We start from the raw sequence: 11,195 nt of genomic DNA on the forward strand, positions 1-11,195 counted from the left end.
AACCTATACATGTTGGACTTCGTGAATTCCAAAAATACCAAAAAGGGATAAGGTATAGAACTATTCACCTCAAGACTTCTGTAACTGTCAGACTCTCTGCCTGGAATCTTTTACTTTCCAACTTGCAGTTTTTTTCTTAAGATATGAGATTGAATATCATCACCCAGGGAAGTCTTTCTTCTGCACACTAGCTTTTGACATTCTAGAATTTTTCCATTTATTTTTAGATATTTTTCATTTTATCTAGATTATTAACTCCTAATATTTTACTTCATGAGAGTTTTAAGGCTTATTATGAACTATTTGAGTGCTTAGCTAATTAACATTTGTTTATTCCTCTAGATTATAGAATTCATTAGTTTAGAACTACTGGATTTGTGATGAAATGCAAAGCATGTAAATATACAAAAAGTACATAGTGACTACTCAACAGTAAATCAGAGTATACTTGTAATAATGCTTAAATGAAAAATATATGAGTAGATATACGGCAAAATTAGAAGAGTCAGGATGTTTTGCATAAAGTAGTTTCATAAGTAAATTGAAGACCATAGTGAAGCAAGATAGGTTTGAGGAACTACAGCATTTTCCTATGGATGAATTTTAGTGCAGATACTCATTTATTTAAGTATTTGAGAAAATTATGTTTTTCATAGATCATACCATATAATTTTATGAAAATAACAATCACTATGTGTGCATGTGTGATATATAAATATTTAAAGACATATTTTATTTTTCAATTTTTCTAGGGCCCCTTTCACATCTTTGTTCCGTAGGCTATAAATCAGTGGGTTTAACATGGGAATCACAAGGGTGTAAAACAATGAAGTAATTTTGTCTTGATCAAGGGAGTAGGAAGAGCTTGGCCGGAAATACATAAAGAGCATAGTTCCCTGGAAAATTGCAACAGCAGTTAAGTGGGAGGTGCAGGTGGAGAAAGCTCTGAACCTCCCTTCAGCAGAGCGGATCTTTAAGACTGATAAGATTATATAACAATAAGAGACAAGGACTCCTGTGATGGTACTCAGTTCAATGAACCCGAAAATGGTGAATATCACTAACTCATTCACCTGTGTATCTGAGCATGAGAGCAATAGGAGAGGAGGTACATCACAGAAGAAATGATTAATCTCATTTGATCCACAGAAACATAAACTGAATGTTAATGTTGTGTGTATCAAAGCATCTGCCGTTCCCAGCAAGTAAACTCCAGCCATCAGCAGGGAGCACACTCTGTTGGACATGTTGACTGTGTAGAGTAACGGGTTGCTAATGGCCTTGTACCGATCAAATGCCATCACTGCCAGCAGTAGACACTCAGAATCTACAAAAGTACAGAAGATCAAGAATTGCAGAGCACAGCCTATGATAGGAATTGATTTGTTTTTGGCAAATAGATCCACCAGCATCTTGGGCCCAATTGCTGTGGAATAACAGAGGTCACAGAAAGAGAGATGGCTGAGGAAAAAGTACATTGGTGTATTCAGCTGAAAATCCATTCTAATTAGAATAATCATTCCAAGATTTGCCAGGAGATTAATGAGATAAATAACCAGAGTGATGGTGAATAGGGTCACTTTCATCTCAGGATTATTGGTAATTCCCAAGAAAAAGAATTCAGTCAAGGAAGAGCAATTTCCTTTGTCCATCCTTCTTTCTGCTTCTTCTGAACTGTTTAAAAAATGATCAAGCAAGTGATAGATCAAGATTCGACTTTACTGAATACACAATACACTATCTGTAAGACAAAATATGATTTTATATTATCTTCTTAACCCTCAGGAAAGAGCCCAATGAGTGTCACATTCAAAGAAACATCATTGTGTTATGAAAAAACTGAACATGGTTGGGATAGAAAGTTGATAACTGTGGGTTCTAACTACATATGTCTTTCCTGAGATATGTTACTTGTTTAGGCTTCTGTTGTCCAGTGTCAAGTACTAGATCTGAATAAACTGAAAGTTTGCTCTAGATCCCTAATAGTATAAAAGAAACTACAAATTGTTGAGAAAACTCCAGAAGATACTGGACAATGTTAGACAATAATAATTTAAATAAAAAATAATAATAATTGCATGTGCTGCTTTATTACAGAAAAATAATTGAGTTTATCACTGAAAATGATATTGCATATAATACATGAAAATTATTATGGTATAGTGTTTAGTATATGGGTGTATGCTGACTTTAGCGTTTACTGAAATATGAATATGTTCTATACAATTATTCTATCACTCCTCCTCACTGGTTTGCCACAGCCTTTAGAATGCATTTAAAAGACTGACCTTTGCTATAGGACAAATCCCCTGAAAGACAAAGTCTGTTGATAAACAGAAGAGGAAATAACAGACTATCATGTATAAATTTGCATATCTTTGGGTTTTAAGTTGTCTTTTCCATCAAAATAAAAAAAGAAAGAAGAAAAACAAATGTTTCTGAGATATATAACCTCCTGTCTTGTGTTTATATACACATTCTGTATGTGTGTGTCTGTTAATATACAGAAATTGTAATGTGGGTGGTGGTCTCATTTTTATTTTTCTAGATTTAAATACTAGGATATGTAGTCTATATATACTTGGATTTATTTGTAATGTGTTATCTTAATTATTTTTTGATAAAACTAGAGCAAATCTCAAGTTTACATGTACAATATCACTTGCATGGTGATAAACAGTGATAGTGTACCTATTGAACTTGGTTATCTTTACTAACCTTACACAAATGACAAACAAGGTCAAATCCACACAGATCTCATAAAGAAATATCATTGTTTGGATGATAGGTTGCAGAATTTGTTTAACTTAGTTACACAGGTATAAAATGATTAATTTATAAATTCCTTAATACTCAATTCCTAATTTTTCCAAAATTAGTAAGGTACTCTGCATCCTATATTTTTAAAATTTAGTTGTTTAGGAACTTACCTGAAATGATCATATTTCTGTTCTTATTTCTGGCACATGAACAGAAAGCAGATGGCATTTTATTTCTACCTGGTGACTTTGGGGACTTTAATCTCTAAAGACTGCCTTCAGTCTTCTGGGTTATATGAACATGATTAATTAGATTTCTGCTTCTGTATTTTCCCTCATGAATGTTGCTTCAAAAGCTAGACTTTCAATTCTTTGCTCATTACCAAATTGATCGTCAGAAATTTACTAGAATTTATTCCAATGCTATGCTCATGGCCATGAATCTACAGCCTCCTCCAGTGAAAACGAATGTCTAATTAAATTCAAATAGACTTTCTACTTAATAATTTTCAGTTCCTTTTCATTGTTCACCCTGTTTCTTCCATTTCTGCTTCATCTCCCATTTGGAAGTATGATAATCTTACATACTGCTTTTTTAAGTAGTCATTGTTTGTTTCCTTTCTCTCAACTACATCTCAACCACCTATATTTTTGATTGTGTAGAGGTGCAAAACTTTTTCCTTCTTCTAGGTTCTTTCAGTGGCCTAGTAATTAAATTGGCATAAGGCAGATTAACAGGAGAAAACAAATTTAATTTCATACATATGAAAGCCCCATATAAAATATGAGCTTTAAAGAAGTAACCAAATCAGGCAGCCTTTGTACCTTTAGTCAAGAAATTGATAAATCTTGAAGAATTGATAAGGCAGAGGTTTGGCCTCAGGGTAGTATATTAGTGAGGAATTAATGTTTTGTTTGTTTTTACAGCCTTCTTGGGCCTAAATTCCCTCTCTGGTAATAAGGATATCACTGTACCACCTGGTACAGGGAGATTAATTTCCTGCTTTCAGAAGCCTATTCTGCTCTCCTTCAACTGTATAACATTTACTATACCTAACATCCCTTACTGAATCATTTGTTTTGCCTATTTGTGTCTTTTTACACTCCTACAATCCTTAATATAGACTATGCATAAGTAATGACTCAGTAAATGTGTGGTATTAAATATTTTCCTGTTGTTAGGCTGGTAGATATTCAACAAAGAGGAGAAGTAAATGTTTCTACTTATATAGTTCACGTGTGTGAGGATGAACTTTTATTCTTTTTTTAATTTTTAAAAAGATTTTATTTATTTATTTGAGAGAGAGAGGGAGCATAAGTGGGGGGAGGAGAGGCAGAGGGAAAGGGATAAGAAGACTCCCTACTGAGCAGGAACCAGGACATGGGGCTCAATCTTAGGAATCAGAGATCATGACATGAACAAATGTCAGACATTTAACTGACTGAGGTACTCAGGTACCCTATGGGATAAACTTTTATTAAAAATGTATTGGAGGGGCAGCCCAGGTGGCTCAGCGGTTTTGCGCCACTTTCAGCCCAGGGCCTGATCCTGGAGACCTGGAATCGAATCCCACGTCGGGCTCCCTGCATAGAGCCTGCTTTGAGCCTGCTTCTCCCTCTGCCTGTGTCTCTGCCTCTTTCTCTCTCTCTCTCTGTCTCTCATGAATAAATAAATAAAATCTTAAAAAAAAATGTATTGGAGGGCAGCCCGGGTGGCTCAGCGGTTTAGCGCCGCCTTCAGCCCAGGGCGTGATCCTAGAGACCCAGGATGGAGTCCCACATTGGGCTCCCTGCATGGAGCCTGCTTCTCCCTCTGCCTGTGTTTCTGCCTCTCTCTCTCTGTGTCTCTCATGAATAAATAAATAAAAATATTTAAAAAATGTATTGGAATATGCTTTTAAAACAAAACCAACTTTTGTTTGTTAAAAAAAAGTTTTGTGTGCTATTATTTTTTTTATTTTTTTAAAGATTTTATTTATTTGTTCATGAGAGACACACACATATAGGGCATTATTCTGCCCTATAAAATGTCTCTATTCTCTATCCTGTAACCATACCTTTCAGCATCTCTTTATTCAACACTAGATTTGTGATACAAAAAGTATGGAGATCTTACCAAATTCTTTGTGGTTTTCATATATTATTTAACTTATCCATATATATCATCACATGTTTTTACTATTATCTTGTATTTTCTGAGCTGTCCTTAATAACTTCATTATACAGACTCTGAAAATGAGAGCCAGATAAAATCAGTAAACTTCTGGGGTTTCATAGCATTATGTTCTTAAGAATCAAAGAGCTTGCCCTTAATAGTTTCCTGACTACAGTGTGATGAATTGCAGCTCATTATGCTAAGTGAGCTAAGTTAGACAGAAAAAGAAAGACACTGTGTGATATGACATATATATATATATATATATATAAAATCTAAAAAAAGCCAAACTAACAAAAACTTTAGAATGTACAATGGTGGTTACCAGGGACAAGAATTGAGTGAGGGAATTGGGAGATGTTGGTCAAAGGGTACAGACTTGTGGTTATAGGATGAATAAATTCTGAAGATCTACTGTACAGCATTATGATTATAGTTACAATATAATACTGCGTGAGATACTTCAAAGTTGCTAGGAGACTAGATCGTAAAAGTTCTCACTACAAAAAATAACATAATTACATGATGGAATGCAGATATTAGCTAATGCTATGATGGTAATCATATTCCAATATATAAATGTATCCAATAAACACTGTATTTCATAAATCCAGGAGGCCAAGAAAATAAGTAAAATGGTGCCTTTCAGGTTGTGCAATTTGGCAGTCTTGGGGGACACTCTGTGTTGACTGTGTTCTGAGTGACATTTTAGAATATATGAATCATTGCAGGATGCTAACAAGTACAGATGTTTGTATGTTGTTAAAAATCCACCCTTGATTATAATGTAAATAATATATTCTTGCTCTATATTTTGTGTTACTGCAGTTAATGTATTTCTTTAAAAAAGTCAAGTAAATACCAAATCTATGTGTTCCAAAAATAAACATGTGCTACCTAGGAACTTTATTTTCCAAATTCATTTTCTCATCAGATGAGAAATGCAAATTCTCTTCAGGTTGCATTCTGTTTAGATAGAACTTAAATTTTCCTTCTTAAACTTAACTGCCCCTATAGGCAATTTCATCTAACTTCCCTTCATACCTTTCCATTAAAATCTGAGCTTCAGCAACTACATTATTATTAAAAATTGGAAAATTACTATCTTAAAAGGCTTTGTTTTTAATTCAGTTGACTTTCTTACATTATGAAAAATTGTCAGTTAGAATTTAAGACATGAGGGTCAAACAAGTGAGACAAAAAAATCTTTGCCTGCATGACTTCCCTGACACCATGGTGCTTGTATATGTAATCCTATATAGGCAAGTGCTTACTTATAAACTCCTCTCTTTGCAAAATAGTTGTAGGGCGTTGAGACATGGGCAAGTGTGTCATAGGCCACTGTGAGGAAGTTTAGTGCATGATAATGGTGCCAAGGAAAAGCAGGTCACTAAATCTCCTTGTTGCTTTAAAGAGGATGAAGAGTGCTTATGGTTTGAGTAAGACAATTTTGCCTTTTTCTTTACATTAACAGTAAAAGATATAATTATTCAGAGAAATATGAAAGTTGCCCCATTTATTTCACAAAAATATGCTGGATTTATTGTGTATAAAACATTTCTAGGTATAAAATGTTATAATAATAACATTCTGAAGTTTCTTATAATCTAAAGATGAATAGCCCTTGCTTTTGGAAAGTCTTTCTGATGTATAATATAAATATGGAGAATACTTTATATATATATTTTTACACACATAATATATATAACATCTATAAATATATGACATAACATAATATGTATTATATTCATATATATATATAGAGTGAGAGAGAGGGGGAGGAGAGAGAGAAAGAGAGAGAACTTAAATGATAAGTATACTGCTAGATAATTTTTAAAAAAATACCCCTATATCCAGGTGGTATTTTTAAATACCAGACCTAGAACAGGAACATTATCAGAATCAACAAAGACTTCTACATGTTCTTTCTTAAGTCATTAATTGTTTAGTCCTGAGGAGTAAATAATTTCTTGACTTTTATCATGATAGAATTTTAGGATTTTTTTTTTTTTTACTCACACTTTAGTGGATGCCTACAGTATGTGCTGCTTCATTCTAAAACATACTTGGCAATCCATTCGTGTTATTTTCTCAGTTACAGTCCATGTAACTCTCATTATTGAATAGTATCCATCATAGAAAAATATCATTATTTACCTAACTTTAATGTTAATAGACAATTGAGTTATTTTATTTTTTTCTAATACCAGTAATGTTAGTTTGAACATTTTCGTACTTTGGTGGAAGTATGCATTCACTTATCTTGCATGTAAAACCAGAAGCTGGAAACATGTGCATACACATGTATGTATAAAATTTAGATTTATTTTATTTATTTTTTAAAATATATTTTTTAAAGATTTTATTTATTTATTCATGAGAGATACAAAGAGAGAGGCAGAGACACAGGCAGAGAGAGAAGCAGGCTCCATGCAGGGAGCCTGATGTGGGACTCGATCCTGAGTCTCCAGGATCACGTCCTGGGCTGAAGGCAGGAGCCAAACTGCTGAGCCACCCAGGTGTCCCATAAAATTTAGATTTAATAAATATCTTTACATAGCTTTCTAAAGAAACATGCCAATCCATGTTCCCAGTATCCCACTTTCAGTGTGTAATCCCTCTGGCTCTTCCACATCCTTGTCAACACTTAATGATGTCTGTCATTTTAATTTTAGCTATTATGTAGAATATGTGATTTCCCAAGGGCTAATAAAGTTGGGTATCCACTTTTATTAAGTGTCTCTTAAAGTTAAAATGCAGAGCAAGAAGACAGAAAAATGAGTCTAGTTTAATGGTATTGAGGTTCCTATAACCTATGGTATCTGTCATTATTACCACCCTTTATTTTGGGTCAAATTGGACTAGTGATGTAATGTGGTCCTTCAGTAGGAATATATGCCCCCATATCTGTTTTTATTTTTTAATCTTCCCACAGATAGAAGAAGGCTTCTACATTATTCATTGATAGAATCTAATCAATTCAGATACAGAACGTGGTACCTGGAATGTATGATAAAGATTATCTAGTTAAGATCCCTCTTTTGACAGCGTGGTACTGAGACCCCAAAAGGAAAAGTGATTTGTTAAAGGTCACTGTTATAGTGAGTTGCAAACAGATTCAGATGCAACTTTTGTTGCTGCTTCTGCAATGCATAGCATGTTTCTAGGGAGGATATCAAACTAGGTTAAATTCTCTGCCTCTCTTAAGAAAGAGCCACACATAGAGTGCCTGGGTGGCTAGTCAGTTAAGTGACAGACTCTTGATTTTGGCTCAGGTCATGGTCTCCGGGTCATGATATCAGCATCCTGAGATTGAGCCCCACCTCAAGCTCTGCATTCAGTGGAGCATCTGCCTAAGATTCACTCCCTCGACCCCTCCCTTAGTCTCTCTCTCTCTCTCTAATGAGGACATAGACCTATATGATTGACACATCACATGCAGACATTGATAATGTCCTCCTGGGACAGTTATATTTGCCACCAGTAAGTAGTGGGTACATTATGAGAGGCATATGAGTTACAGATATAGACAGTAAAGGGAATGATAAGGATTGGGTTAGATAAGTTAACATAAATTATTTTGATAAAACATTGTCTGAATTTCTGTGGAAAATCAAGAGAGATTTCTCTACTGACCTTTTGTAGGTCTTAATCCCAACCTCCTATCTTGGTCTTAAATTCCCTAGTTTTTCATGAAATGGTCACTCATCTTCCACTCTCACAAATTTAGGCACAAGGATTTCACAAATTTTATAGATCAGTCAGTTCCATTTTTGAACACTTTTTTATTGAGCTTAAAATGCCTCATTTAATACACTTCACGTTTCCTTCTTTTTAGTTCACACATTCGACTTAGATTTGCTTATAGGAGCCAAGATACAGATCAAATCTGAGCTTAAGCCCACTCCAGTTGTCTTAGAGAAAAGTAATGTGGTAGCAGGTGGCATCTTTAAGATTCTAAGATTGACACCCATCTGTGCTTGAGTTTTAGTCTGATTAAATTACACTCCTGCCATGCTGTTCTTCATAAGAATACCTGATTTATAGGTAAAATGTCCAAATAGCATTGACTAATTAAGAAGATATTGTGACTAAAGGAAACATCCTCCATTTATTTGTTTGTTTGTTTTTTACTTCTATACCACCCCCAAAAGAATCTCCAAAAGAATTTCACCCTGGACAACAGAGGACTCTCATTATCTTACTTGGGCTTTACTGGTAATCTGAAAGATTTTCACCAAAGCTAACAATGACATCTAGGTAACCTTAGACATTGAATGGCCTTTAGCCTGTGTAATTGTAGCAAACAATGAAGATTGCCCCTTGTGCTTTTTTTTTTTTTTTATTTTTAAGATTTATTTATCCTTTTGAGAGAGAGTGAGTGAGTGGGGGGAGGAAGGGAGTAGAGGCTGAGGGAGAGGGAGAGAGAGAATCCCAAGCATATGCTGTGCTGAGTTTGGAGCCCAATATGGGGCTCAATCCCATGACCCATGAGATCACGATCTGATCTGAAACCAAGAATCAGACACTTAAGTGACTGAGCCACCCAGGCTTCCAAGGATGCTCCTTATTCCTGTATGATCCTTCAAATGCAAGTCCTTGTCTCTGTTTACTAAACAAGACACTTTAGTGATTTTGATGCAGGCAGGCTGCATCCAGGGACACAGAAGGAGGTCCTGCAGGATCAGCCAAAAAAGTCTTTGGCTTCATGCAGGATAGAAATCAAACCTGAGCCAGCAGGAGATAAAAGCAGAGTTTATTGAATATATATATATATATATATATATATATATATATATAGAGAGAGAGAGAGAGAGAGAGAGAGAGGGAGGGATACAGATGGATCATCTGGGAGATTTGGAAAAGGATAGAGGGAGTCTTTTCTTTGTTTGGGTTTGAAATTTTTATTGGTGATTGTGGTCTGGTGCATGTGTTTTCTCAGGCATCCAAGAACTGGTCGGAAGAAGGATGGGGTTAGGTGTTTTTCAGAAGTCACTCATTCCTTGAAGTCAGGGATTTTTTTTTTTTAAGATTTTATTTATTTATTCATGAGACACACACACAGAGAGAGAGAGAGAGAGAGAGAGAGGTAGGCTCTATGAGGGGACCCCCATGTGGGACTCAATCTCAGGACTCCAGGATCACACTCTGGGCCGAAGGCAGGTGCTAAACCGCTGAGCCATCCAGGTGTCACCAGGGATCTTGACCTTGAGATAATGCCAGTGGTCTGGCCTAGTCACATGACTCGGCTCCAACATTCCTTATATATCATCTACTGTGCAGGAGAACTACAATGCTATCATTACATCTTTGTCCTTTACAAGGAGGACATGTGTTATTTGCATTCCAAGGCATGTGTAGAGTGGGGTGGGGTGTAGGTGCTAGCAAGAATAGAAGCCAGAAAAGAAGTAAAGGGAAAAAAAACAGCTTTTTCTCTTATGAGGTCCTTTCAGTTTTCCTGTCTCAATTTCACCATCAGCAAACTAGAGCAGAGCCAAGTTAAGTTGTCAAATATCTTGTAAATACCCAGATAAGGGCTCTTTGGTTTCATTATTTTGCAAATAATTTTTATGTCTTTAACTTTCCCTTAACTCTTAGCATTCACAATTATTTTATGTGCTTACATAAATGATACAAAAATGTATTTAAGGCACATACCGGAACTCAGTGATTTTTTTTTTTTGCCCCCATGAATAAACATTCAATAAAAATTAACTTTTTAGAAAATATTTTTTTCTTTACCCAGATGCTATGATGGTGCTTGAGTAAAGAGATAAAAATGATTAAACTTAGAGTGTTCATTAGCATACAATGAAGGGAATGATTTAGGAAACAGTCATGGGTTCAACAATGTTCCCAAGCACACCATGGAGTGTGAACCAAGTTTAACAAATCCTGGAGGGAAGAAAAGCCTCTGGGGGAAGTGAATGAATCTTGAATTTCAGTGATAGAATCCAGCCACACTGGTTACCTTTAAATTCCGCAGATTACTAGGTCCTGTCTCCCTCAGCACTCTCTAATTGCTGAACCATTTGCATAGAATGCTTTTTCAATCTACCTAAATCTCTCAGCTAGTCCTTATTTTATCTTAGATTCCAGATTAATTGTCTGCATTTGTAAGAAGTATTTTTTAACTTCTGTGTTTTTTGGGGGAGTGTGGGGGAGGCAAATAAATGCTCAGAGACTGAGTTTGTCTTTGCTAGCAATTTATGTAACAGAAGTTCACTGTAGAAATGTCACTAGCCTATAGCACACACAATAAGGTCTCTTCACAAACCAAT

The 11,195-nt window shown here is 35.3% G+C and overlaps 1 protein-coding gene across 1 annotated transcript; it reads right to left on the reverse strand.

The window, feature by feature from the left end:
- Positions 1–719: 719 nt before the first annotated feature.
- LOC140613394 (olfactory receptor 5W2) lies at positions 720–1,655 on the reverse strand. Its single transcript, XM_072791923.1, has one exon. The coding sequence runs from the start codon at positions 1,650–1,652 to the stop codon at positions 720–722; it is 933 nt and encodes a 310-aa protein (XP_072648024.1). The 5' UTR covers positions 1,653–1,655.
- Positions 1,656–11,195: the final 9,540 nt, after the last annotated feature.

This window comes from Canis lupus, chromosome 21, assembly GCF_048164855.1.
Source record: "Canis lupus baileyi chromosome 21, mCanLup2.hap1, whole genome shotgun sequence".
Taxonomy (NCBI): domain Eukaryota; kingdom Metazoa; phylum Chordata; class Mammalia; order Carnivora; family Canidae; genus Canis; species Canis lupus.